Source organism: Tachysurus fulvidraco, chromosome 23, assembly GCF_022655615.1.
Source record: "Tachysurus fulvidraco isolate hzauxx_2018 chromosome 23, HZAU_PFXX_2.0, whole genome shotgun sequence".
In the NCBI taxonomy this organism is placed as follows: Eukaryota; Metazoa; Chordata; class Actinopteri; order Siluriformes; family Bagridae; genus Tachysurus; species Tachysurus fulvidraco.
The window spans coordinates 7,677,027-7,704,949 of record NC_062540.1 but is presented as its reverse complement, the minus strand read 5'-3'; the positions used below and the strand labels follow the sequence as shown (position 1 = coordinate 7,704,949).

At 37.7% G+C, this 27,923-nt stretch overlaps 1 protein-coding gene across 3 annotated transcripts; it reads left to right on the top strand.

Annotated features, from left to right (window-relative positions):
- The first annotated feature begins 1 nt into the window (after position 1).
- edem2 (ER degradation enhancer, mannosidase alpha-like 2) lies at positions 2 to 26,356 on the top strand. Of its 3 annotated transcripts, XM_027144643.2 has the most exons (11): positions 3 to 263; positions 4,485 to 4,595; positions 4,726 to 4,765; positions 4,858 to 4,963; positions 5,911 to 6,036; positions 13,434 to 13,645; positions 20,924 to 21,065; positions 21,200 to 21,324; positions 22,792 to 22,936; positions 23,407 to 23,528; positions 25,690 to 26,356. In XM_027144643.2, the coding sequence occupies exons 1-11, from the start codon at positions 169 to 171 to the stop codon at positions 26,140 to 26,142; spliced, it is 1,677 nt and encodes a 558-aa protein (XP_027000444.1). In that variant the 5' UTR covers positions 3 to 168; the 3' UTR covers positions 26,143 to 26,356. The 3 variants fall into 3 exon arrangements, with proteins under 3 accessions (XP_047662813.1, XP_027000444.1, XP_027000445.1); XM_027144644.2 differs by lacking the exon at positions 3 to 263 and having other exon boundaries at positions 4,493 to 4,595; positions 5,886 to 6,036; XM_047806857.1 differs by lacking the exons at positions 20,924 to 21,065; positions 21,200 to 21,324 and having other exon boundaries at positions 2 to 263.
- The last annotated feature ends 1,567 nt before the right edge of the window (positions 26,357 to 27,923 follow it).

The window sequence follows — 27,923 nt, the reverse complement described above, 5'->3', positions numbered from 1 at the left end:
CACAACGTGGATGGATCACAGATTTCGGTGTAACACCGGCGTTTGTGAGCATGCGCAGCATGTATATTTCCGGTCTCAACTGAGCCTTTAAGATATCTAAAAGTGTCTTATAATAAGTATATCTTGGAATATTTATATTGCTTACGTTTTCTAACACATCACAGCTTCATGCTTACTTTATTGCTTAACGCCATTTTCTGCGCAGCATACTTGTCTCCGATCAACAGCCATGACTTCACTATGCAGGAAATGTCTCATTACAGGTACGACCAACGCTAACTAATGAATCATAATATACTAGCTTATGTTCGTTAACTTATAGTTATTATAACAAAGTATCAAACAAATAATAATGTCATTTATTCACAACGAAGTAAATTACTACGACGTTTGTTTACATGCTTAGGAAATCGCTTGAAGAACCATAAAGACGAGTTTCTCATATTGAGCTTCCATATTTGATTTTATTTAAAAATGTCTTTAATGAAGCCTCTCAAGGGCTGTTAGTTCATGTTTTGCAATACATTCATGTAGTCATATATTTTTATAAAAATGTGCTTGTCCAGGGGTCAAATTCTTTGTGGAATGCTGCAATTCAAATACAATAATTTTCTACAAGCACACTGGTAATGAGGCACGTTAGGGTTATTTGTTGTATGCACAATTCAATTCAATTCAATTCAAGTTTATTTGTATAGCGCTTTTTACAATAGACATTGTCTCAAAGCAGCTTTACAGAACATAAACACAGAGCAGAAGGTAAACATAATTAATGATAAAGGAAATAACGAATAATAAAAGAAATAAGAATTAACAGAATAAAAATTCTAGATTATTATTAGATGTATATAGTTCACAGTGTGTATGTATTTATTCCCCTATGAGCAAGTCTGAGATGACTCAGGCAGCAGTGGCAAGGAAAAACTCCCTTAAATTGGTAAAGGAAGAAACCTTGAGAGGAACCGGACTCAAGGGGGAACCCATCCTCATATGGGTGACACTGGGGGTGTGATTGTAATATACAGTCAGTTAAATGTTGTATTGGTGTGAGGTTCAAGGACTTCTGATCTCCTGAGTACCACAGAGTCTAACTGGAGATGTCTCAGGATTCTTAGAGTCGACCTCGGCTCAGTGGACGTCCAAAGGCTTCGTCCCACAGAGGACGTTGGGAGCTGGTACAGTGTCTGGATGCCTCGGGATGGGTACAAAGAGAGAAGCAGTGGAAAGGGATTAACATATCTGCTGTTCATAAAAATGTGCTGGTCTGATATACTGGTGCATGATATTATGGGATGTATTATGTGTACGCCTGACTGAAGAGATGAGTTTTTAATCTACATTTAAACTGGGAAAGTGTGTCTGCGCCCCAAACACTATCAGAAAGACTATTCCAAAGTTTGGGAGCTAAATAAGAAAATGCTCTACCACCTTTAGTAGACTTAGATATTCTGGGAACTACCAAAAGCCCTGAGTTTTGTGAATCTCAGAGAGCGTGAAGGATTGTAACGTGTTAGAAGACTAGTTAGATACATGGGAGCTAAACCATTAAGAGCCTTGTACGTAAGTAGCAGCAGTTTGTAGTCAATTCTATACTTAACAGGTAGCCAGTGTAGAGTTGATAAAATTGGGGTTATATGGTCATACTTTCTTGTCCTGGTGAGAACTCTGGCAGCCACATTTTGGACTAACTGTAACCTATTTATTAAAGATGCAGGACAACCACCTAGTAATGCATTACAATAGTCCAGTCTAGAGGTCATGAACGCATGAACTAGCTTCTCAGCATCAGATACAGACAGGATGTTTCTCAGCTTGGCAATGTTTCTAAGGTGGAAGAAGGCTGTTTTGGTAGTATGGGCGATATGATTTTTAAAAGACAAGTTACTGTCTAGTATAACACCGAGGTCTTTCACTGTCGAGCTACTTGTAATAGTACATCCCTCTAAATGGGAGTTAAGTTGTGAGAGTTTATGTGCACTGGTTTTTGGACCTATGAGTAGTATTTCTGTCTTATCGGAGTTTAACAATAGAAAGTTGCAGCTCATCCAGTCTTTTATCTCTCTAAGGCACTGAGTTAATTTGGACACTGTGGCTATTTCATCTGGTTTTGATGAGATATATAACTGTGTGTCATCAGCATAACAATGGAAACTAATCCCATGTCTTCTAATAATGTTCCCTAATGGAAGCATGTATATAGAGAAAAGCAGAGGTCCTAGAACTGATCCTTGAGGGACCCCATAATTAACTGGTAGTAAACTGGAGGATTCACCATTTAATTCTACAAAATGGTATCGGTCAGACAGGTAGGATCTAAACCAGCTTAAAGCCTGACCATGAATACCTGTGTAATATTGTAAGCGATCTAGAAGAATGTTGTGATCTATAGTGTCGAATGCAGCACTAAGGTCAAGTAGAACTAATAGTGACATACAGTCTTGGTCCGAAGCTAAGAACAAGTCATTTGTAACTTTAACAAGTGCAGTTTCTGTGCTATGATGGGGCCTGAAACCTGACTGAAACTCTTCAAGGATGTTGCTCTCCTGTAAGAAGGAGCTCAGTTGAACAGACACAACCTTTTCAAGTATTTTAGACATAAACGGAAGGTGTGAGATAGGTCTGTAATTTGATAGTTCATTAGGGTCTAAGTTAGGTTTTTTTGATGAGTGGCCTAATAACTGTCAACTTAAAAGACTTCGGGACGTAACCTAAAGATAACGAGGAGTTAAGGATATTAAGAAGAGGCTCACCAGCTTTATGTAACACTTCTTTCAGTAGTTTAGTTGGGATGGGGTCTAGTGAACATGTTGTTGATTTAGCTGTAGTAATAAGTTTATCTAACTCTTCCTGTCCTGTACTTGTAAAGCTGTGTAAAGCCTTAGGCAAGATTGTGTCACTGGTTGCTCTCATATGTTGGGCGTCACCTATTTTATTCCTGATACTTTCGATTTTATCAGTGAAGAATCTCATAAAGTCCTCACTACTGAAATGTGATGGAATATATATATATATATATATATATATATATATATATATATATATATATATATATATATATATATATATATATATATATATTAGTTTAACTGGTGTTAGAGGGCCTAGCCCAAACGTCTTTGACTTTATCTGCACACAAATAAAAAAAGGAATGGTTTGCGAAGGTTGGTATGGAATAACATGAATGAGCTGCACAGATCCTTGACCTCAGCCAGTTAAGCACGTTTGGGATGAATTGGAATGGAAACTGTATCCCATGCATTCTTGTGCAATGCTAAGCATCAGCTTCACCGATGCTCTTGTGGCTAAATCAGCAGAAAAAACCACACCTATGTTCCAAAAGCTTGTGACCACCTTGCACAGGAAAATAATGCACAGGAAAATAATATCTGCATTACTTTGCAAACTGCATTGCTTATGGCATAGCTCAAGTAAAATGCTAATTGAAGGGAATGAATCCCAAATATTATGTATTAATCACTGACTGTTAATCATTATATATGTTAATCATTGGGTCAGTGGTCGTTCAACTGGTTAAGGCTCTGGGTTGTTGATCTGAGTTCAAGCCCCAGCACAGCCAAGCCACTGCTGGGCCCTTGAGTGAAGAAAAGAATTCCACTGTGCTGTAATGTATATGTGGCGATAATAAAGGCTTCTATGCCCCCGTTCCATTATACTACAGACTTTTACTTTCTTTCAAAATTGGCATCGGACAATAAAAAATGTAAAAAGAGAGACGCTCACTCCTTAGCTGCATCAGCCAATTATATTACAGATTTTCACAATGACTTACAATGACTTTTGTGTAAACCATTAGTAAAAATAGTCCTATTCATTTCTGCATTCAATACTTGCTTTTGAAATTCACATTTGAGTTTATTAAGAGCACCTTCACCTACACCTGCACCTACACATTCATTAAATTGTATAATCTGTCTCATTTGCTTGTAAAGAACATGTTTAACACCCAGAAACTTACTAGTCAACTATGCTTTCATTTTATGATTTGGTGAAGTTGTTAGGCAGCTATAGAGAGACATAAGCCTAGCAATTCAGCTTTAAATTTTAAATCTCATTCCTTTCTTTTCTGAACATTATACCATCAATTACTGTAAATTAAATTACTTATTGATATGGCTCAATTTCTATAATGTTTGCTAATGTTTTTGGTGCATGAATTGGATCTCACAAAAAAAAATGTCTAAAAAGATACAAAGTTTTATATTTATGGCCTGTTGACTATTGTTTAAAAAAAAAACAGGCTTTGAAGCAACTTTGGCCCTTTATGTATGTACATTAAAGCACAAAATAATAAAATCGTGGACATTTTACTTGTTATATTTTTTTTTTAGCATCTACTTAAGATCGAATTTATGGGCATTTACTATTGCTTACATTCTTTTCTGCAGTTACACAGTGTTCTTGTTGCATCTGCAATAACTTCTCAGACTTGCAAGTGATTTTTTTCTGATTGTTTCCCTCATAAGAGACAGAATAAAGTCTATGTTTTACCATGCCTACAACAACTACTTGGAGAATGCATATCCATATGATGAGCTCCGGCCATTGACGTGTGATGGACAGGATACATGGGGCAGGTATAAAAAAACAATCATTGTGTTTTCACAGGTTTACACATTTAAAGATGCCTTGGTCAAAATTACATGTCAACATGCACTTTCATAATTACAACATAAATCTAACATATTTTCTCTTTTAATACCGCAGTTTTTCACTTACTCTTATTGATGCCCTGGATACCTTGCTGGTATGCATTTGTTTACAGATTTGTTCATATATGTATGGATTTATTTTGTTTTTAAAGATTTTGAGTTCTATTTTATCCTAATTTTCTCTCAGATACTAGGGAACCACACAGAGTTTCAACGGGTGGCTGCCCTTTTACAGGACAGTGTGAATTTTGACATTGATGTAAATGCTTCAGTGTTTGAAACAAACATACGAGGTGAGAATCCAATATCTAGGTTGATTTAGGTATAAGAAGAACAACAAAACTGAACCAAAATGCTATGCAAAAACCAAATGCTTAAGTTATATTGGCAAACGTATGTCCTATATGTCTACCCATGTTATATAGCCAAACATAGGTGGACACCTTACTATCGCACTCATATGAGGGCCCCTATATATGTGTGTGTGTGTGTGTATATATATATATATATATATATATATATTAGTTTAACTGGTGTTAGAGGGCCTAGCCCAAACTTCTTTGACTTTATCTGCACACAAATAAAAAAAGGAATGGTTTGCGAAGGTTGGTATGGAATAACATGAATGAGCTGCACAGATCCTTGACCTCAGCCAGTTAAGCACGTTTGGGATGAATTGGAATGGAAACTGTATCCCATGCATTCTTGTGCAATGCTAAGCATCAGCTTCACCGATGCTCTTGTGGCTAAATCAGCAGAAAATCCCACACCTATGTTCCAAAAGCTTGTGACCACCTTCACTCTTTGGAGAAGGTATTAACATTGAAGAGGCAACCTTTACATACAGTATGAGGCTTCTTTTTTCTCTAATCTGAGCTAAGCAAAACGTGAAATTACATTTGTTAACTGTTTTGCATTTGTTTAACCTTTGTTAGCAGTAATTACAAAAAAATTAATGCTAACAAATGTTACACAGTCATAATATCTGACTAATATATATATATACAAACTATATAGACATAATATATATACATAATATAATATATATATATACACAGTCATAAATTAAAATGTTCCAAACATTTAAACAAAATGGTCAAATGCAATGTCCTTCATGCAGCAAAAACACTAATATCCATGAAATTCTACATCTTGTGGTCAGACTTTTAGAAATTTCTTAAATTGTCAACAATGTGCTTTAATTGCTCATGTTAGTTCATCTGTGTTTGGACGTCTGCAGTGGTTGGTGGTCTCCTCTCAGCTCACCTGTTGTCCAAGCAGGCTGGGATTGCTGTAGAAGAGGGATGGCCTTGCTCTGGTCCTCTTCTTCGCTTAGCTGAGGATGCAGCACGCAAACTTCTCCCAGGTGAGGAAACAACTTAGAGTACAAACTTACATAACATGGTAAAACCTTTTCTTGATTTGCTTTCTAAATATGAAAGAATATAACATTACTTTTTGCTTTTGTTCAGTATACGTTTAATGTCTTATGCAAAGTTGTGGCCATCCCTGGACAATTTGCATATGTTTATTTTATAAATCAAAAAAGGTCATACATTCTCCACATTAAGCTCAAATTAACATATTACTGCTCATTTTAATTAACGTTTGTTGAGTTTAATACATTGCTGTTACTAGTACTGCCCCATACAAGTTAATTCAATAGAAATTCTACTAAGATATTCCCTTGGGTCCTGATTGGAAACATCACATTGAAAAATTTTATACATTAGAGATGAACCATGTTGAATATTAAAAACCTGAGAAATGGATAAATATGCAGCATAGTCTTTAAATGCACTCATTAATTTTTTATAATTCTTAGATCAGATAAAGAGTAAAAACAAATATTTCTACATCAAAATTGTAGACTTTCTGTTTTGCAAATCCCATAGTGAATATAAAATTCTACACACCTCTGTTAAAGTGGTATGTTTTTGTGATGTAAAAAAAACAATACCAAGATATGTATAGGCATAGGGCAAGATTGGGCAACTCCTGTGCATAGCCCCATTCAGGTCACTCCACAGATTTCTGATTGGATTTAGATCTGGACCTTGAACCTTAATCTTTTTTGTTGAAGCCATTCTTTATTTGTGGGTGTGCTTCTGGTCATTGTCAACTTAAGTGTTATAGTAGAAGCCTAAATTTTTTGGTACCAAAATTTACCGGTATTTAAAGCTATTCATTATCACCTCCACTGTGGTTAAAGGTAGGTAAAAGCCACCTTAATGCATGATGCTGCAACCTTCATGCTTCACTGTGAGGATGTTTTGTTTCATCAGACCATAACATTGTTCCACATGGCTTTAGGAAATTAGATGTATTTTTTGCAAACTAAAGGGCAACCAGCACTTGCTACAATTATTTTAATGTTGCTGTAGGCCTCTTGGAAGCTTCCCTGAACAGATTATTCCTAGGTTTATTATCATTTTAGGGGATGTCCTGTCATTACATCCTGTCAGTGATTCTCTTGTTAATACAGGTGAGAGTATTGATGAGCAATCACTTTGTCATGTTGGTTAAGATAGAATAACAGACTGGAAGCTTTTAAAGGAGGGTGGTGCTTGAAATCATTGTCCTTACTCGTTAACATTGGCTCCCTGGAAGGGAGCATGTGCAGTCATCATTGCTTTGCACAAAAAGGGATTTACAGGCAAAGATATTGCTGCTAGTAAGATTGTACCTAAATCAACCATTTACCAGATGATCAAGAACCTCAAAAAGAGAGGTTCAATTGTTGTGAAGGTACAAATACACCCTCCAGGATTTCTCCCAACCATCCAAGAACAGTTTGTTGAAAAACAATGCCTTTTCCATCATGAAGGAGCACCTTGCAAAAGAGATAACTTAGTGGGTCATGCAACAAAACATTGAAAATTTACGAGCCATGGCCAGGTCAATCCCTAAGAGTTGGGTGAATAAATAAAAACCCACAAATTCTGGCAAACTCCAAACATTGACTCTTAGTATAAATGCAATGTAATTGTAAATAAAAGCCTTTTACAATGAAATGCTTTTAATTACCAAAAGATCTAAAAACACTGAAGCAGCAGACTTTGAAAATTAACGTCTTTTTTTAACAATGAGATCCTGTACTGTTTTGTAAGTTCTTTGTGGCATTTCCAGTCGGATGTTACCAAGAAGATATTAGAAAAATCCTATAGGAACTGCTGCTTTGTGTTTAATCATCACCTTAATTGATAGAAGGTATATACAAATTAGTATTTAACAGAAGTTTGAATGTCATTGGTTGATTCTGAATTTTCCCTTTAATATATTTTCACTTTAATATATTGGTTGCAATGTTGCATCTAGCCACAAGGGTTGCAAGCCAGTGACTTCTGTGCTGGTCCCAAGCCCAGATAAATAGAGTGGGTTGCCTCATGAAGGGCATCCGCCGTAAAACGTGGCAAATTTATACATGCGAATTAGAAGAGAAGGATGGATTCTGGAGTGATTTTGATGACTTCTGAACATGCAATGTAGAACATACAGTATTTACACTGGTCGGTGCTGCTTTTGTGTCATGTCTTGTATCGTTTGTTTGCACTGTCTTTGGTCTTGCACTCTTTGCACCAGGTTGCACAGATGCACTTTATGTGGCTAGGATTAACCTACTTAAGTCCTTATTTCTGTCTTTTTTTTATGTAGCACCATGGTCCTGGAGAACCATTGTCTTATTTCACTGTTTACTGCACAGCTATAAATGGTTGAAATTACAATAAAAGCTTCTTGACTTGACTTGATGTGATAGAGAGTATTCCCTGATGGGAGAGAGTAGTGATTAAAGCACTTCTTCGGGCATGTTGGTGAGGGGAACAGAGGTGATGAGGATGGGCAGGTTTGGTGTTAAGAAAGGGAACCTAGGAGAACAGATGGTGGTGGACTGATTTCCAGAGGAGAGAGGAACATCGTGTTAGATAAAAGTGTGATAGTAGGAGTAGGGTTGCAAAGGGGCGTAAAGTTTCCGGTAAATTTCCGGTAAATTTCAGGAAACTTTCCACGGGAACTTAATCTGGGGAATTTTGGAAATGTTCCAAATTGGAAACTTTACGGGAATTTCTGGAAATTTACAGGAATTTATGGGAATTATTTGGAAATATAGGGAAATGTATATAAACTATATCATATACAAACATAAATAAAACATTTTTTGGTCATTAGTAGACATTCATGCAAGGTAATAAAAATGACTTCTTGACTGATTGAATTGTAATTATAACTTTAATTTATTCTTTCATTGAGTAACACAAAAGCATAATAAATATTATTATGCTTGTAATGAACATGATAAACTTATATTTCCCTATGATTGCTGTAAAATAAAAGCATCCCTCACCTTTCCCTTCTAAAAAAGTCTCAATCAAAATGTAAAATAAAGCATTTTTTTCCACAAGCTTATTAGGTCTCTGCTTCTGTGGTAGTCAAGACCTGGAAAATGGTGGTGAATCCCCCCCCCCCCCCCCCAAGTCATATATGGTACATCCAGTAAGCAGTGTGCAAGTGACCGAGGAATGCAGGGTACAGATTCAACTTAAACTGCATTAAATCTTGTTTTAAACAAAATTATGCTGCAAGATTTTTAAACTACATTTAAGTTCCTTGTTATAGGCAATTCTGCATATTTTTTTTCAATTCCCAGTTTATTTCCATATATTCCTGTTAATTCCCATATATTCCCATTAATTCCCATGGAGAGTTTCCAGCCTTGAAAATTCCCGGAATTTTGCAACCCTAGGTAGGAGTAGGCAGGTAGACTACATTCTATGTAGATGAGGTAATCTGAGAGAAATTAGTGACTTCAAAGTGGTGGTAGGAGAGAGTAGCCAGACAGCATAAGATGGTGATGTGTGAGATGTCTCTGGTGGTCAGAGAGAAGAGGAGGAAAGATAGAAAAGAAGACCAAGTGGTGGAATGCTGTGAGGAATTCAGACCAAAGCTGAGACTGGATTTGGGTAGTCAGGAAGAGCTTCCAGGTGGAAGGAGAAAAGAAGATATGACAGGGTGCAGAGAGAAGCGCTGGTACTGTATAAGGATGTCAGTAGAAGAAGAGAAATATGTCAAAGTAGTTCAGGATATGTATGAGAGGAGTATGACAGCAGTGAGATGTGCTGTGGGTCAGATAGAGCAGTGATTCCCAATCCCCGTTAGTACCGGGCCTTGAAATATTCCAAGAAATTGTTTTTTATAATAATAATAATTGTCATTTTTAAATGCTATGACATGTCATGTTATTTAATCCAAAACATAAACAATAAATTAAAATGTGTTTCTTTGAGTGCCTTGCGATTGCTTAGCAACGTGTCGTATCTGAACGAACTGCAAAAAAAGCGCGATGCACCTGAAGTGACCGAAGTATGTGGAGAGATGAGCGGGAATCAGCAAACTTCAATGGCTAATTTCATTGCGGGCAGTTCTGCTAAAAGGAAAGGAGATGACTGACTCAAAAATAGCGAAAGAGAAAAAAAGTCAAGCTTCAATCGTAAATACGATACCTCATACATTAGGTATGGATTTACGACAACAGCGATTCCGTGGCGCCAAATCCGTTGTGTGTTATTTGTGGTGAAAAACTGCAATGAAGCCGTCAAAACGTCAGCGGCACTTAACCACCAAACACCCAACTCTTCGAAGAAACTTTTTCGAAAGAAACATGAGTTGGACGCTCAGCGGCAAGTTTTGATATCCTCAACATCAGTCTGGTATTTTTTTTTAAGGTTAAAGCTTAATCTCTAATTTTATACTTTTAAAACTTATTGGCTGAAATCACTGTGTGTTTGCTATTATATCCTAAAACTATCTGACTGTTGGAACTGGCTCTTGTTTTCATACAATTATCCTTTGTTATCACCTGTTAGTGAGTGAAAACACTAAGTTGCTGTTGAAGCGATTGTCTTTAGTGTTTCTGGAGAGGTTTGACAGGTGAAATGGATTGGTATTTTCATACAATTTGTCATTACTGCCACCTGCTAGTGAGTGAGTGCTGCATAAGTTGATTTTGAAGTAGACTTAATTGTATGGGAGAAAAGGGAAACATTTTGTGAATCGGTCTGAAAGTTTAAAAAGATTGGTATATTCCTACAAGTTTGTTGCCACCATGTTCATTATATGCAATTAAATGATAGGCTGTTACTGTTTTACACAGTGATATGTTCCAAACGATGCATCATAAATTGAGGCATTAAAATTGACAACTGGTCCCTGGAATTTTTTTTATGAATAAGCCCGTTCCTGGCACAAAAAAGGTTGGGAACCCCTGAAATAGAGGACATAAGGTGGGGCTACATCAAGAAGACATGTGTATGAACAAGAGGGAGGGAAATAGAACAGTGAGGTTACATGGGGCTGAGGTCAAGAAGGTGCAGGAGTTTATGAATTTGGGGTCAACTGTCCAGTGCAGAAGGGAGTGTAGAGGTAAGTGAAGGTGTTTGGGTAGAGAAAAGTGTCAGGATTGTTGTGCGACAGACAAGTGTCAGAAAAAATCAAAGGAAAGGTGTACAAGACAGTGGTGAGACCAGCCATGCTGTGTGGGTTAGAGACTAAAACAGTAAGGTAAAGACATGAGGCAGAGATAGAGGGAGCAGAGATGAGGATGTTGAGGTTCTATTTAGGAGTGATGAGGATGGACAGGATTAGGAACAAGCACATCAGCGGGACAGCTCAGGTTGGCTGTTTTGGGGACAAGGTCAGAGAGGCTGAGATTGTTTGGACATGGGATGGAGAGTGGTTATATTGGTAAAAGGATGTTGGAGATGGAGCTGCAAGGTAAAGGTCAAGATTCAGGCCAAAGAGAGGATATGTGGATGTGGTGAAAGAGGACATAAGGATAATTGGTGGGAGAAAAGAGGATGCTGATGATAGTTTCGCTGTATCTACCTCTAGCGGGAAAAGCCGAAAGTAGAAGAAGAAGATTTATATAATTATATAATATGCACTTGAATGTGCAGTTTTAACTTAAATTCAACTAACCCTTCAGCAGACCTCGTCTGCATTCCTATGCAAATTAGGAACGCTGGGTCAAGTTGACCTGTCTGTTTTGACTGCTTATAAAAAATTAAGTATATATGATATCTTTTTTTCACCTTTTTAGTCTAACTTGTTTCCAACATATTAACATATATTTTGCAAAAAGTTTTGTAATATTTGGTATAATAAGCCTCATTAATATGCAAAAATGGCTCATTTTCTAATAAAAAAAAAAGAAATTTTGAATCATTTTCACTATAGCGGCACAGAATTTAATGCACAATTACAGGCTGGTATATTTCAAAGCCAGGGGATTGTTTTGAAACTATTTTGACCATTTTTAATGTCAGCAAATAATGAAACCTGTTTTTTTCCAGGCCAAATCGACTTGAATGCTTATAAATCAAAATACAATGCCATATGCTTGTGTGTGTGTGTGTGCGTGCGTGTGCGTGTGCATGTGCGTGTGTGTGTGTACTGTAGCATCGGTAGATCATATTTTGCCCTCTGCTAGGCAAAGGCATATCAAAAGTGTGAAATATTTACAAATATGTAGCTTTTTTTTTGTGGAGGCCTAATGAAATGCAATGCCCTATTTGTGTGTGTGTTTGTGTGTGTGTGTTCGTGAGTGTGCATGTGTGTGTGTTTGTGTGTGTACGCGTGCGTGCGTGTGTGTGTGTGTTTGTGGTGTGTGAGTGTGTGTTTTGGGTGTGTGTGTTAGTGGACATTTTATGTGTGCATTTTTGTGTCTGTATGTATGTTCATTGCGCTGAAAAGGGCAAAAGTGTGACCTATTGCCCCACTAAATGTGGCCAGGACAATTTAGCCCTGGATGACTTGAGGGGTTTTACGAACAAATAAGTTAAATGAAAATGAACAAAATTAATTTAGCAATCATTTGTCAATTTTTAGAAGAAAAAATGTATGTGATGGAAATAAACATCATAACATCAAAATCATCATTTTGATCTCTGCATTATCCAAAGAATCTATCAAAAGGAGAGTGTTATGTTAAGTAGTTACTGCAAGCAGTGTTTGAGTGGAACAAACACTTTTCCTCATCATTGGTGCATGCATGACATTTAATTGAGAAAGAGATGGCACCTTCAAGAGAATGCACTATGAAAAGCAGTGGAAGTTTTCAAGACACTGTATTATGAAGATGCTAATTAGGGAGACATTTTATAAATCTAAATTTTATTCCAATTGTATTTTTAAGCATTTTACAGACAACTTTACAGAAATCACCTGTGAAGAACTTGTGGCTAAATCCACCCACCACTGATGTGCAGAGTTGTGCAACCACTACGGGTTCTTCTGAAACCTACAATCAACTATTTTGCTTCATCAAGCATTTAGAAATAGATTGGTATCTTTGCACCAGTGTGTGAACTGCTCAAGCACCTCAATTTGTGTTCTCTGAACTAAAGTGCCCTTTTTACTCAATACATAGCAAAAAAATCATTTTAAAATTGTTTAAACTCGTTTAGAAATGTTTATATCATTGTCCTGTCGATCACCTGCACCTGTGAGATGGAATTCTATGTGTATAACAGTATTTCTATGAACCTCCATAGTTCCTTGTCATTTAGAGCCTTTAGGAAGGCTTGCTGATATTTTATGGTGAATACTGTTTCATACATTAATACATGATCTTGCTGGTTTGTTTGTATGCAAACAAGGGCTTTTCAGGTAACATCTCTGGTTACATGGCACTTAAACAACAGCAGTTACATACATGACTAACTTGGCTTTATCCTATTTCTAAGCTCATGGTGAAATTGTTCTCTCTAGCATTCCACACACCCACTGGTATGCCCTATGGAACAGTGAACCTGCTGAGGGGTGTCAACCCCACTGAAACTCCCATAACCTGTACAGCTGGTGTTGGCACTTTTATCCTGGAGTTTTCCACCCTAAGCCACCTCACTGGTGATCCTGTGTTTGAAAATGTGGCTCGAAAGGCTCTCAGTGCCCTCTGGAAAACCCGCTCGGACATTGGCCTGGTAAGAATCACTCCCTTATTTTAATTTTATCAGTATTTGGGTGCCATATCCTCTTATTTCATATATTTCATGTGTTTCTAGTGGTTACACTCCAATATCTGAATACTCCTTATGCTTGCCTGGATTAGGTTATCCACCAACACACACACAAAAAAAACTTGTGCATAAGTATTTAATTAGTTGTAAAGAAGCCATTTAATTGTTTTGTTTAATGTTGCTACTAATAAATAGTTTTATGTGCTGTCAGTTGATAACACCTCATGCTCTATGTAAATAAATAATAAATCAATACCATTTATAAGAGACAGGTTTCAGAATGATATGTTTGTTCTAAATGTTGGCCACCCTAGCACTCTGTAGTAAAGATAGTGTTTCAATGCCATAATTATTACTTGTCTAGCTTTGTGTATTTGAGATGAAATTACAATTTTTGTTCTTCAATTAGTTGTCTTTCCATTGGCAACTGCACTGCAGTCTCAGGAAACTGGTGACTGCTTAAAGGCTTGATGGCTTTCTTTAAAGGCTTTATCATGCCCTGTATCTGATCGCATTAGGTTCTTTTAAGCAGCTGGTGTATACGTTGAAGACCCTAGGTGCAGACACAAGAATTTTAGACCAGACTATTTAGTCACATGTTTTGATTTTGCCAGAGGGGCTTTTTACACCTGGTCACTTTATGCGTTTTCTGTGATCGGATAGCTATCTGATTGTATAAAGATTGTAAATGCCCTCCGAAACGATTTCGAGACGGATATAAATCCGATCATTCGAACCACTTCAGGAGGTGGTCTGGGATGCATTTCAGATGAAACTGGACAGGTGTAAATGAATGTGAGACACCCAGGTGTCTCTGGGTCTTAAAATGCACTGCTTCCACCAGCGAAAATGCAGCAAACAGTAAATGATTTTTTTTTTTTTTTTTTTTTTTTAAGTGATTTTTTTTTTTTTTTTGCTACAGGTCTGCTGATGTGATTTTACTACGATCCTTTCTGTCATCGACTGGTTATCTGTGGGCAGACTAATTCCCCTGAAAGGACTAAATACGGCTTTGAAATATCTTATGGCCGAAAATGACATTGGTTGAGCGAGTTCCTCCCATGGGCCAAATGCGCACAAAACCATTGATTTACTTCTCCACAGGATCAAATCTATTTAAGTGTGTGCTTGCATCCCAGCCTACCTTGTTCCAATGGTCTGGGGAACTGTCTAATGTCCTGCAGTGGATGAGTGGCTCTGGCAGAGCAGGTTCAAATGGGAAAGGTGCCCACATACAGCTACAGTGTGCTTTAACTCTCTTTATTTGAATATATTGTCTTCTGGTAAAGTAGTTTTCTGATTTTGTGCACTACCTACTTAACTCTCTTTGTACCAGAGTAGTGTGATTTGAATTTTGTTATATTCTATAGCATTGTTGATCTTATAGTGTTGGTATTTGCTTAGTAGTTCTCAGGAGTAGTTTCCGTCTCTCTTAAGGTGTGAATTATGGGCAGGGCTTACTCTTTTAAATTGAAGGTTTGTAAGTATCCCACCCTTACACAAGAAACTCTTGGTTGACTGCAGATATGTGTCTCAAACCCATCTCTGTAACCTCTTACCATCGCAGGTGCTCTCGTCTACAGTGCAGAGGTCACATTTCCAGTAACCTCAGCTACCCTCCTCTGGAATTGCCAGTCTTCTTTAAGGAAAGCTGATTTTATCTCTCCTTTGGATTAATACCACTCCTTTGATTTTCTTGTGCTAACAGAGACCTGGATATCCCCACAGAGCACTGCTACACCAGCTGCTCTATCCTCTGCCTATTCTTTCTCTCACTCACCATGAGGAATGGGCAGGGGTGGTGGGGCAGGTCTACTGGTGTCGGAGATGGTGTTTCACACCTCTCCTTTTGTCTCATTTAACCATCTCCTCTTTTGAGGTCCCTGCCATTTCAGTTACCTCTCCAAGCAACCATGTCATCATTGTTGTCTACCGCCCTCCTGGTCCCCTAGGAGACTTCCCGGAAGAAATGGACACACTGCTTAATGCTTTCCCTTCCAACAGCACCCCTTCGACAGTATTTGTCGATTTCAACCTCCCCTTTGACAAGCTTCAATCTTCTTCCTTCCTGACTCTTCTGGACTCATTTGCCCTGACACTCAACAGCTACGTCTCCACAAAGGAGGCAATGTCCTAGACCTGATTTTCACCCATCCTTCCCCAGCTACAGACATTACTTCTTCCCCACTACACATCTTGTTCTGGTATCCTTTACAATCACGTTCTCTATCCTACCTAAATGTATCCTACCCTCTCTCTTGCCCGCTGCAACCTCCACTATGTCTCCCCTTCTTATGCAAGTTCTCTTTACTCAAGTACTCAAGCACTCTTTCTTCTCTTCCTGATCCTGAGTCATTTTCCTCACTACCCTCAGTCATAGCCACAGACTCAGCCACAAGCACTTTACACTCCTCTTTCCTCAACCATGGACTTTCTCTGCCCTCTGTCCACTAAACCCAAGAAAACTTCTTGTTCTGCTATTTGGCTTTCAAATGGTTTTGCAACAATTGAAGAGAGTTTAGATCATCTGAGAGAAAATAAAAGAAATTACAACTTGATGCAGATCTTGACTCTTACGGTACACTCCTGGCCAAGTTCTCCACAGATGTGCTTTCTGCCAAGACTTACTTCTACAAGGAAAATCTTGAAGCTTTAGCACAAGACCCTCGGAAACTCCACATCATCATCTCTTCCCTACTCAAACCCCGGGTCCACCTGCTTCATCCTCACTGACTGCACTTTGTTTCTTTCTACCATGATAAAATTTAGGAAATCTGCAGTACCTTCATTTCTGCCCTGACTGCACCTACATCTCAGTCTGGTTTCTCTTTGTTGTTGCATTTCTCAACGGTTGCAGTAGAAGAGATTTTACAATTCATCCAGTCTTGCAATCCTACCACCTGCCTATTGGATAGACTCCCTTACACTATGCTCCAGACCCTCTCGCAAGACCCGGGGAAGTCGTAGCCTAATGGTTAGAGAGTCTGACTCCTAACCCTAAGGTTGTAGGTTCGAGTCTCGGGCCGGCCACGACTGAGGTGCCCTTGAGCAAGGCACCGAACCCCCCCCCAACTGCTCCCCAGGCAACATGAATGGCTGCCCACTGCTCCGGGTGTGTGTTCAGTGCTGTGTGTGTGCACTTTGGATGGGTTAAACGCAGAGAACAAATTCTGAGTATTGGTCACCATACTTAACCGTATGTCACGTCACTTTCATTACCACTTTCATCAATGGATCTATAGTATCATGTACCAACTAACTTCAAGGGTTATTCCTATCCTAAAGAAATCTTCTCTGGATCCATCAGACATCAGTAACTACAGACGGGTGTCACTTCTCTCGTTTCTTTCAAAAATTCTTCAACGCATTTTCAATAATCAACCTGTCTGTCTATCTCTCACAGAACAACCTCCAAGATCCCAACCAGTCTGGCTTTAAAGCAGCTCATTCGACATAGTCACTCTCTACTTACCACTGCTGTGCTGCTTATACACAACTTATCTTCTCGTTTCCACACTCTGATACCACAGCTTCTGATCGGATCTCAGCACGTCTGGCAGACATATCATGGATGACGGCTCATCAGTTAAAGCTCAATCCTAGTAAAACTAAACTCCTGATCATCCCAGGTGATTCATCCACAGCTCATGATCTTGCAATATCCCTACCAGCTACCAGCACTGCTCGACTACTATACTACAGGACTCTTTTCTGTGCTGGCACCAAGGTGGTGGAATGAACTTCTCCTAGGGGTCCTGACAGCTGAGTCACTGGCTATTTTCAAATGACGGTTGAAGTCCTACTTATTTATGAAACACTTAAACTAGCACTTTCTTACCTGTTTGTTGTGTATGTTATGTATGTATGTATGTATGTGTAATAAAGAGAGAAAACCCTGATTAGAGGCAGTAACCAGTCAATTACCACTTTAAACAGTGCTGTGTTTGTGCAAAGTTGAGGCCTAAAACCTGATTGATGCATTTCATGGATGCCATTCTTATGTAGGTATGAGCATGACTGCTGTGCTACAACCCTTTGAAGGATCTTGGACATAAATTGAAGGATTGATATTGGCCTATAGTTGGACAGTTGATAATTGAAGTGTATTTTGAAGCAGCAGCTGACAATCTGTATGAAAACACTGATTGCCAAATCTTTCACCAGTTTCGGTGAAGACATTTGCATCCTGTCACTACTCACAGAAAATTTAATAATGACAAACTGTGTTTACTGTGAAGCTGAGACAGCTACAGAAAGTTATAGATCATCTTGTGCGAGTGAATATAGCAATTTTCTGGCTTTGCTCTATAGTAACCTAACAAAGGAGATAAAAACATTTTACGTTTGCCAAGCATTGCTACTCTGAGAAGCGAAACTCACATGGTTAGCAAACAACCCAGCATCAACATGGAGAGTCCTACAAGCCCTTGCTAATTTCAGGGTATCATCCCTTATTCGGATAACACCCAACAATTTACTTAAGACCTGAACATCTTCTACTGCATGTTTGAGAAGCCCATTAATCCCCCCATCACCACCTCTTCTCCAGCCTCCTCCCAGCCACCATTCCCCCAGCTCTGACAGTATGTGATGATTATGTAAGGCGACTCTTTAACAGCCTCAAATAAATAAGGTTCCTGGCCCTGCCCAGGTGACTCCATCCTGCCTGAAAACCAGTTTGAGCTAGCTAGCACCTTTACAACTTTACATTGATCTTCATAGATAACTGGAACTGAGCATGGTTTAATCATGCTTCAAGTTTTAAACCATAATACCAGTTCCCAAAAAAACCTGCATCTCAACAACTTGGCCAATTCCTGATCAATAAATCTGATTCTGATTATTCTTCGAAGGGGTTCAGTAGCTTCTGGTATTATCTGTTTAAATAAAAATATATGTAAGGGACACAGGTTGATGATTTCGAAGAAGATATTTGTGAAATTAAATCGGTTTCTCAATGAGGAGTGAAACATTCTAAGAGCTGATCAGAAATGTTAATTATCCAGCTGTCAAATTGTTGGGTATTAAATGGTTTGAATTTTCTGTCTGATATTCTCAGTATTGCTATTGAAATAGTTCATGAAGTCGTTTCTGCAGCATACTGATATGTGCTTTTCTATAGCTGTTGATTTTGCTACAGTATCAAGTAATGTAGGATTTTTTAGAATTTTTTTATTTTTATTTTCAATTAAAAACCGATCTAGCAGCTGTTTTTTTTATAGCTCTTTTTTATAGTTTTTTTAAACAGATTTCTATAATTGATTATTACCAATTTAGTTTGATGCCTTTTACATTCTAATTTCCTAGTGGATTGTTTTAAGTTGCATATGATTATCATTTTACTAGGGTGCTAGTATTTTTTCCAGCTGTTACAAGAAGAGCATATTTCATGTATCAAAATTACAAGCATAAATAGCATTTTACTATACATTTAATTTGGACTATACAAGACAAGACAAAACAGACTATACAAGACAATACAGACGATGTGAGACAATATAGACAGTACAAGTATTAAATAGAAATACAGAATATGACAGATCAGTTATGTACAGAAACTGTGATAGTGCATGGTAGTGCAAATAACAGTATTGTGCAATATTATGCTTTTGTATAATATACAGCAGCAGAAGTGTATAACATATACTGATGATGTGATGTCTGACAGTTCTGAGAATGTGGTACTTATAGATAAGAAAGATGGAATATAAGTATGGTTGTTAATCAGGGTGATTGCCTGGAGAAACTGTTCCTGTGTCTGGCATTTTTGCAGGACTCCAAGATGACACAGGGCTATTGGATATTGAGTAAAGTCCACTATCATCTCCACAGTTTTGAGTGTTTAGCTCTAGGCTGTTCTGACTGCAACATAGCACCAGCCAGGTCACCTTCTGCTGGTATGCAGACTTGTCGCCATCTTGGATGAGTCCAATGAGCATAGTATCAACTGCAAATTTCAGGAGTTTAACAGTTGGGTCACTTGAAGTGCAGTCATTAGTATAGAGGGTGAATAGCAGTTAGTGCTGACTGTCTGAATATTGCAGGTAAAACCTCCCAGGCTCACCTGTTGTTTCCTGCCTGTCACGAAGCTGGTTAACAAACAGAATCCGGGCATATGTCCCTGGGCAGTCAAGGTGTTGCAGACTATAGTGCAGCCCAATGTTGACTGTGTCATCCACTGATTTGCTGGGTAGGCAAATTGTAGGGGATCCAACAGCTGTTCTGTTACAGTCTTTAGGTGGGCCAATACCAGCTGCTCAATTGAATGGAGTTGTTAGCAGCAATGTCCATGGTCCTGCACCACCACCACCACTTTTATTATTATTATTATTATTATTATTATTATTATTATTATTATCAAATATTAGTGTATTTCGATATGTTAAAAATGCCAAGAATTCAGACTTACTAATCCATTTTATTACTTTAAAATGGGGTAAGTAATATTTTTATGCAGCTCTAGAATTTGGATAAAGATGCAGAACTTACTGAATGAAAGTTTGAGATTTATCCAAGGAATCAGGAGAGACAAAAATATTTTTTGTTTCCAAGCCTCACAATTCTTGAGGTATTGTCTTACAAAAAAAAGGTTTGTGCTATGCTTCTCTATTGCAGGACCTTTAGCACAGAGTAAAACAATTTGGTGTTGCTTCCATTTAGATATCTCTTAGATATCTCTAAATGTGGGACTGGATTGCAAAGAATATTTTGGCAAAAAAATATCAATAAGTAAATAGGTAATAACGCCAATAATTTGGTAGATAAATACCAAAAACTTTGTTGTTGGTTTTGAAAAAGCCAGTCTGAAAATTTGGAACCGTTTCATAAGGTTGAAAACAGAAAGATTGGGTGACTGACAGACAGAAAGCTGTTTTGGGAAGAAATCTAAAAAAAAAAAAAAAAAGATACAAGTAGAAAGAGCAATGGAGTGGGAGAGTGACACACACATATATTGCAACAAAGATCTAGGTTTTAAAACTTGGTGTCAACAAACATGCATCTGCCAAAAATGACCTGTGTCAAAGTGTAATGGTAGTTAAAAATAGTTAATAATTAATTACTCATTATTTTGGGTGTTTTCTGTTTTGGTAAGGATTGCTCTTCAGTAAACGACAAATTGTCATGCAATTAGCAAGCAGTTTATTGCTGTTTGATGTTTATTTATGGCAACATAAGATACATAATCCTAAATTGAATAAAGGGTTAATGATTTAAAAAATTAATCACTGTATCTCTTCTCAGGTTGGGAACCACATTGATGTAATTACATCAAAATGGGTTGCTCAAGATGCAGGAATTGGGGCAGGAATTGATTCATACTTTGAGTACTTGTTAAAGGGTGCAATCATGCTGCAAGATGAAGAACTTCTGAACATGTTTTATGGTATGCAGACATGATACTCTATATTAAAATTACTGCCATTATTGTCTTGTACCACATTCCTTGACAATTTCTCAGAATGTTATGGCATAATGAGTACTCATTGTCATTTGACTTGAACTGTTTTTGTATTGCAGAGTTTGATAAGTCCATAAAGAACTACACAAAATTTGATGACTGGTACTTATGGGTGCAAATGCATAAGGGTACAGTTTCCATGCCTATATTTCAATCTCTGGAGGCATTCTGGCCTGGTCTGCAGGTGAGAACACAGATAGTGTCTTCTATATTAGGATATCTAGATCTTTCTGCCTCACATATGAATCATTCATGCCCATTTTCCATCGAGGCAGTTTCAGTGCTGGTTCGGAGCCAGAGCCTAATTTAGAACCAGTTCTTTCTTTCGACATCCAAAGCACCGGCTCTGAACCAGGAAAAGTGGTTCTTAAGTAGCACCAAAACGTTGCTGGTCTAGACTTAAGAACTGCTTGCGTTAGGGGCTGTGGGCGGGGTTACTGTTTAATTTCATTTAACAGAAGGGAGGGACAATCAATATAAAATTTCTCATGAGCAATTTTTGAAGGGGGACACAAATAATACAGTCAAATTGTACTTATAAAGGTATGTCCGCACAGTGAAAAACTTTGCTTTTATCATTATTATTGTAGCATGGAGAATGCGTCATTATGGTTATTTTCAAAGTTTTTCTCAACGGCTTTGGCGTGCAAGTTGCAGTGCACTATGCAACAAGCTATTGTAAACAAGCTAACGTTAACTAGATAAGTAATATTTTAGCCGCTAATATAGCAGATTCATGGAAAATTACATCGGTAATCAGCATTTTTGCCGCAACTAATTTATAAATGAGTCTGCATCAACTACATTAAAGAGAATCGCTTTATTTAAAGTGAATAAAACCCCCTACTTAATGGAGTTCAACATTAATTGAGCAGCAGCCACACACCTGACTCGTGTGTGCCGAGTAGGTGAGATGAACTGGGAAAGCAGGCAGTGGGTCAAACCACTGTGAGGAATGGGAGGGGGAACTCAACTGTTTCTAAATGCATTTTTGCGTTGTTGTTTTTTTCTACTTACACAATTATTTAGGTATACATAAATGTATTTTTCCCAATAGAGAGTGCGATATTTTTTAAATAATTTTTTTTGGGACAGTCCTCAGATGGGATTGTCCCCCCCGGGATTTACGCCCATGCCAGCAGGGTATACTAATGTTTAATACACTTACTTTACCGCAATATGATCAATTATCAGCACACATGATAGTAGTTAGCTACATGCTAAGGCTAAGTTTTTTCTGCGTTAATGATAAAATAATGTTATGTACTTTCTCGATTACAACCTCCATCAATACAATTTACATGAATCTGCACGTACATGTTGGATTCGCCATGTTTGGATGCCAATTTAGGTTCGCAAATCCATGAGCATTAACAGTAAAGCAACATCTGCCATTTTTGATATGTTTGCCACTGTTGCACTAACATTGCTATGTGACTTGACACGTATAATATGACGTCAGACTCGGCTCTGTGATGGCTCTCTAACCGATGGAAAGGCAAACTGGTTCTTAGAAGTCGCCAGTGGAACCAACTTTGAACCAGCACCAGTGCTAGCTCTGAACCAGCACCCGGTTCTTTTTGGTGGAAAAGAGGTACTAGTGTACTTGTTAACCCAATGTGCATATGTGTTTTGTATAAAACAATATTAGAGTCTTGTGGGGGATGTAGAGAGTGCGACAAGGACGTTCCATAACTACTGTACAGTGTGGCGTCAGTTTGGTGGCCTTCCAGAGTTTTACAGCATTCCACAGGGATATACTGTAGACAAGCGAGAAGGATATCCTCTACGGCCAGGTATGTGCATACAGGAAACCCACAAGGATGGCAACAAAATAGCGTTTTGTATGTTATAATGTTTGATTAAGTTATAAAGCGCACACTGCATTAATTAGATTTTAGGTGGTTTAAGAAGTGTAAGTTTGGGTACTAATTTGGCACCTGTGGCTAGGAGTTGAAGGATTAATGCACTCTCCAGACAGGGCCTTTCTTCATACCTGTACTTATCATTGCTTATGTTTTGCCACAGTTTTTTCAATGTAACTGAGAGACTGCAAACAAGTTTGAGTTGCTAAGTGTGTTACACTGTCAGTTCTGAAAGACACTGACAAAAGAATGGCAACTACCAAGCTGTCATTGTAAACTTAATTTTTTTTTTTTTAAATTTCACATGCAAACATGACACAGCATGACACTTTTCGAATTGTTAAAACTTGCTACTAACATCAGTAACAAAAAAATAATTGCTTTACTTTCCCCCTCCCCAGAGTTGATTGAGAGTGCAATGTACCTGTATAAGGCCACAGGTAACCCAACATTTCTCCAGATAGGACGGGATGCAATAGAGTCCATAGAGAAGATAAGCCATGTTAAATGCGGATTTGCAAGTGTAAGTACTTCAAGTCAATTCAGGAATCTGTTATTGTCATTTTATCCAAATATAGCTAATGCAATACATCGTGAAATGAGACTGCATTTGGCAGGAGGGTGAAGAATGAGTGTGATGGGTGTGTGGGGTCATCCACAATGCTGTTGGATTTGTGGATGCAGTGTGTAAATGTCTGTGATAGAATGAAGAGTGACTCCAATGATATTCTCAGTTGTCCTTACTATATGCTGCAGGGTCTTATGATCCGAGACATTGCAATTCCCAAACCAGAATGTATGTACAGTCATGAAAAATTAGGAAACCCCATGAAATCTAATCTTTATTTAAATAATTATATGGGCATTTTATTGTCATTTTAACAATATTGGAAGATTTAAGTAATATAACTGTCATTTTTGAATGATCCGTAAAATGTCAATTTAAAAAAATCTTGTAAAATGTAAGCACACCCCCCACATTTATTTGTACTTAAAATGGATAAAATTACCTATAGGTGTATCACATCAGGTGCAAATTGTATTTATACCTCATAGATATTTAGTTTATTTTGTTCTTAATTTTTGAAGTGAGAGGTGAATCACCATGGTGAGATCCAAATAGGACTTCAGAAAGTAGATTGTTGATGCTTGTGACTCTGGTAAGGGATATAAAGATTTCAAAAGAATTTGCAATCAGTCATACCACTCTATGAAAATCATTTGCAACTGGGGAACATTTAAAACAACTGCCTAAATGGCCAAGTCAGGCCATCCAAACAAATTCACCCCAAGATGTTTAAAAAAGTCTCAAAAAACCTAAAATATCAGCACAGAACCTACAGCAAGCTCTTGCTACAGTTAATGTCAAAGTGCATCAGAAAGAGACTACACAACATTAATTTTCATGGGAGATGTGCAGGGAGGAAACATTTGCTGACATGAAACGAGGGCAAAACACAAGGGCAAAACTGAAGTGTGCAAAAGAACATTGAGACAAAGCAAAGACTTCTGGAATAATTTGCTTTGAACAGATGAGTCTACAATTTAATTATTTGGAGAAGATAACAGAGGGCATGTTTGGCATAAACCAAATACAGCATTTCAGAAACTCATACAAACTGTGAAACATGGAAGTGAAGTGTTATGGTTTGGGCATGCTTTGCTTCAGCAGGACCTGGCCAGCTTATCATCATAGAATCCACTATAAAATTATATCAGAAGGGGCTTGAGGAACATGTGACATCTGTCAAAAAATTTAAGCTGCAGTGGAACTAGACCTTGCAATGTGATTAAAAAAAATTACCAGCAAATCCACCGAGGATTTTGAGATCTTGTGGGGTGATTTGAAATGGACTGCATGCAAGAAACCCCTCAAACAGCACACAGCTGAAAGAGTTCTGCAAAGAATTCTGAAGAGTGGCCGAAACATTCTTCCAGTTGTTGTAAGAAATTACTACAAGAAACGTCCCATTGAGGTTAATTAACCTAATAGGGGAAATACTAGTTATTAGAGCATAAGGTGTCCTAGCTTTTTTCTAAGATGAAAAATCCATTTTGTTGGTTTTTTTGTTGTTGTTTGCAGCAATTACATCACTTTCATCTACAGGAACAAATGAAAACAATATTAAGAAATAACACAATGTTGAATTTCTGATAAAGAACTTTTAATGGGGTCCCCTAATTTTTGACTGAATGTATGTATATATAGTAGCAGTTTCCATAGGTTTTGTGAGTTGCTAGGTGGAGTTTCCATGATCCATTTCTGGATAAACCCCTATAAAATGCAAAACATGTCTTTAAACCTTTGTTGGTGTCAGATGGATAAAAAATCTAATATAAAATCTAATCTTTTGTTTGTTGGTGTGAAAAAAACGTTGGGTGCATCAGACTAAGCACATAGGATACAGTAGAAAATATCAGGATGAATAATCAGTGCTATAATATATATATATATATATATATATATATATATATATATATATATATATATATATATATATATATATATAATATACACACACACATCATTACTTAACAATCCAGGGACATTTAATGGCAGCCATTTTATGTTTTAATTGTTTGTATCTTCATAAAAAAAAGTTAACTGTATTAACCCTTTCCTCAGGTTTGCTATCTTTATACCTCCTTGTTCATTTTTATTTTTTGTTTGTTTGTTTCCAAAGGTGAAAGATGTAAGAGACCACAAGCTGGACAACCGCATGGAGTCATTCTTCTTGGCTGAAACTATTAAGTACCTTTACTTGCTGTTTGATCCTGACAACTTTATTCACAACACAGGCACAACATATGTGCTCGGCGGGGCACATGGCGACTGCATTCTGGGGGCTGGGGGTTACATATTTAATACAGAAGCACATCCAATTGATCCAGCTGCTCTGCATTGTTGTAGTAAGGACCAAGATGAGCACTTGGAACTGCAGGATATCCTCCTGAGATTAACAGAGCATGATAACCCTTCTGAGGACCAATCAGTGGAGTCTTTGGAAGACAGAAATTCAGAAAGAATAATATTAAGCCCTGAAGAGAGAAGAAATGCATTTCAGTTCTCCTGCCCAACGCAAAGTTTTAGTGCTCGATTTGCAGTCATGGGTCAAGTCTTTTCTGACAACACATGAGCAGAAATTGTTCTAAGATTCAAACAATTCTTTTTTTTTTTTTTTTAATATATTCACTGAAAATATGTAAAACTGAGTGTGGCTCACAAATAAATGTGTGTGGGGCAAATATGTGTAAAAACCTGTCTGATGTCAACAGGTCTGAATAAAAATTCTAAAATAAGAATTAAAATGTAAATGTATGATTAAAGAAATTAAATAATTGTTTAATGCAGTTTTATATAAAAAAAATATCAAACACTACAAGCAAGGGATGATATGCATAAATCAGATAATGGTAAATAGCTGTTTGATGTCCACAATGGGACGATTGCCAGATAGGACTATATCTACAGAGTTCAGAGGATAATGACCAAAACTCTAATAAGCACACAACCTACTATGGTGAGAAAAAAAGCATCTAAGGGTGTGCAACATGCAAAAATTCTGGTGGATATGCTTGTAATGATGGTTCCATTTTTTTATTTGTTTGTTTTAAGTTCGGGTGCCAGACAGGGTTAGACACCTGTCAATTTTAATAAATTCAGGATAGCTCAATAAAAATCCACCAATTACAAATTTTGAAAAACAGATAGGAGGTAGATTAAAATCAAACCAAGGAAATAGTACTCACGTTCCATCTGCAAATTTTTCGAACATCAAAATAGACCCAACATAATGTTTTCACCAAACATCTAAAAATGGAAAGAAAATAGATCAAATAAATGAAACAAAAAGAAACATTTACAGTTAAACTAAAGAAGTGTCTAATGGATTGAATAGTCCCTGTGTTCATGCATGCTAACCTTCACAACCAGTCACTGGCAATTTGAGCACATCTCTTTAAAAACACCATATCAGATACTTATGAAATGATGGGTTGAATTGAGACAATTAAACAAAACAAAACTAACAAAAAACATTGAAAGAAAATGCTTAGGTGTGAGTGAGTGAATATATGTGTGTTATGGAACGGCCAGTCTTAAATGGCATATGTAGTCATATTGGTTGGAGTATCTTGGGGTTCAGGAAAATATTGGGAGTTTCTTTTTTGCTGTATTGACCTCGACAATCACTATGTTACACCCATGCCAGCAGCCAAACCAGAGAAATAACGATTTACCACGGCTTCCATACTCACATTCGCATGCCGTCATTCAGTCATTCATTCATTTTCTACCACTTATCCGAACTGTTCTCGGGCATCGTCGGGCATTGAGGCAGGATACATCCCACAGGATACACATCACAGGGCACACACTATCATTCTATCATTCTACACACACTATCATCACTACCAGAGATGCCAATCTACCATGCATGTCTTTGGACCGGGGGAGGAATCCGGAGTACCCGGAGGAAACCCCCGAGGCACGGGGAGAACATGCAAACTCCACACACGCAAGGTGGAGATGTGAGGCAAACGTGCTAACCACTAAGCCACCATGCCCCCCGCATGCCGTCAGTGCCAGGTAATTATAATCCACTCTTCCAGGTCACTATTCAATGTCTTCACTTTCAATCTTCCATACAAAACTGTCTAACTCAGGCAAAGTAGCTCAATAAGCTCCCTTGTAACACGTAGGTTCATTGGTTGCAGAGTAGCTTGCTGTTTTACACACCATTCTTTAGATTTCACCAAAGATTGTGCAACTTCCGTCTTGAACAGAGACTCTTTTAATACTCGGTCGATGATGAATTATTTTCCTTAATTATTTGACAGCCTAACGCATAAACAGTGGTGCCGGATACATTCTGCCGCATGCTGTAGCAGCGGAAGACTACATCAGGTTTTACACCTG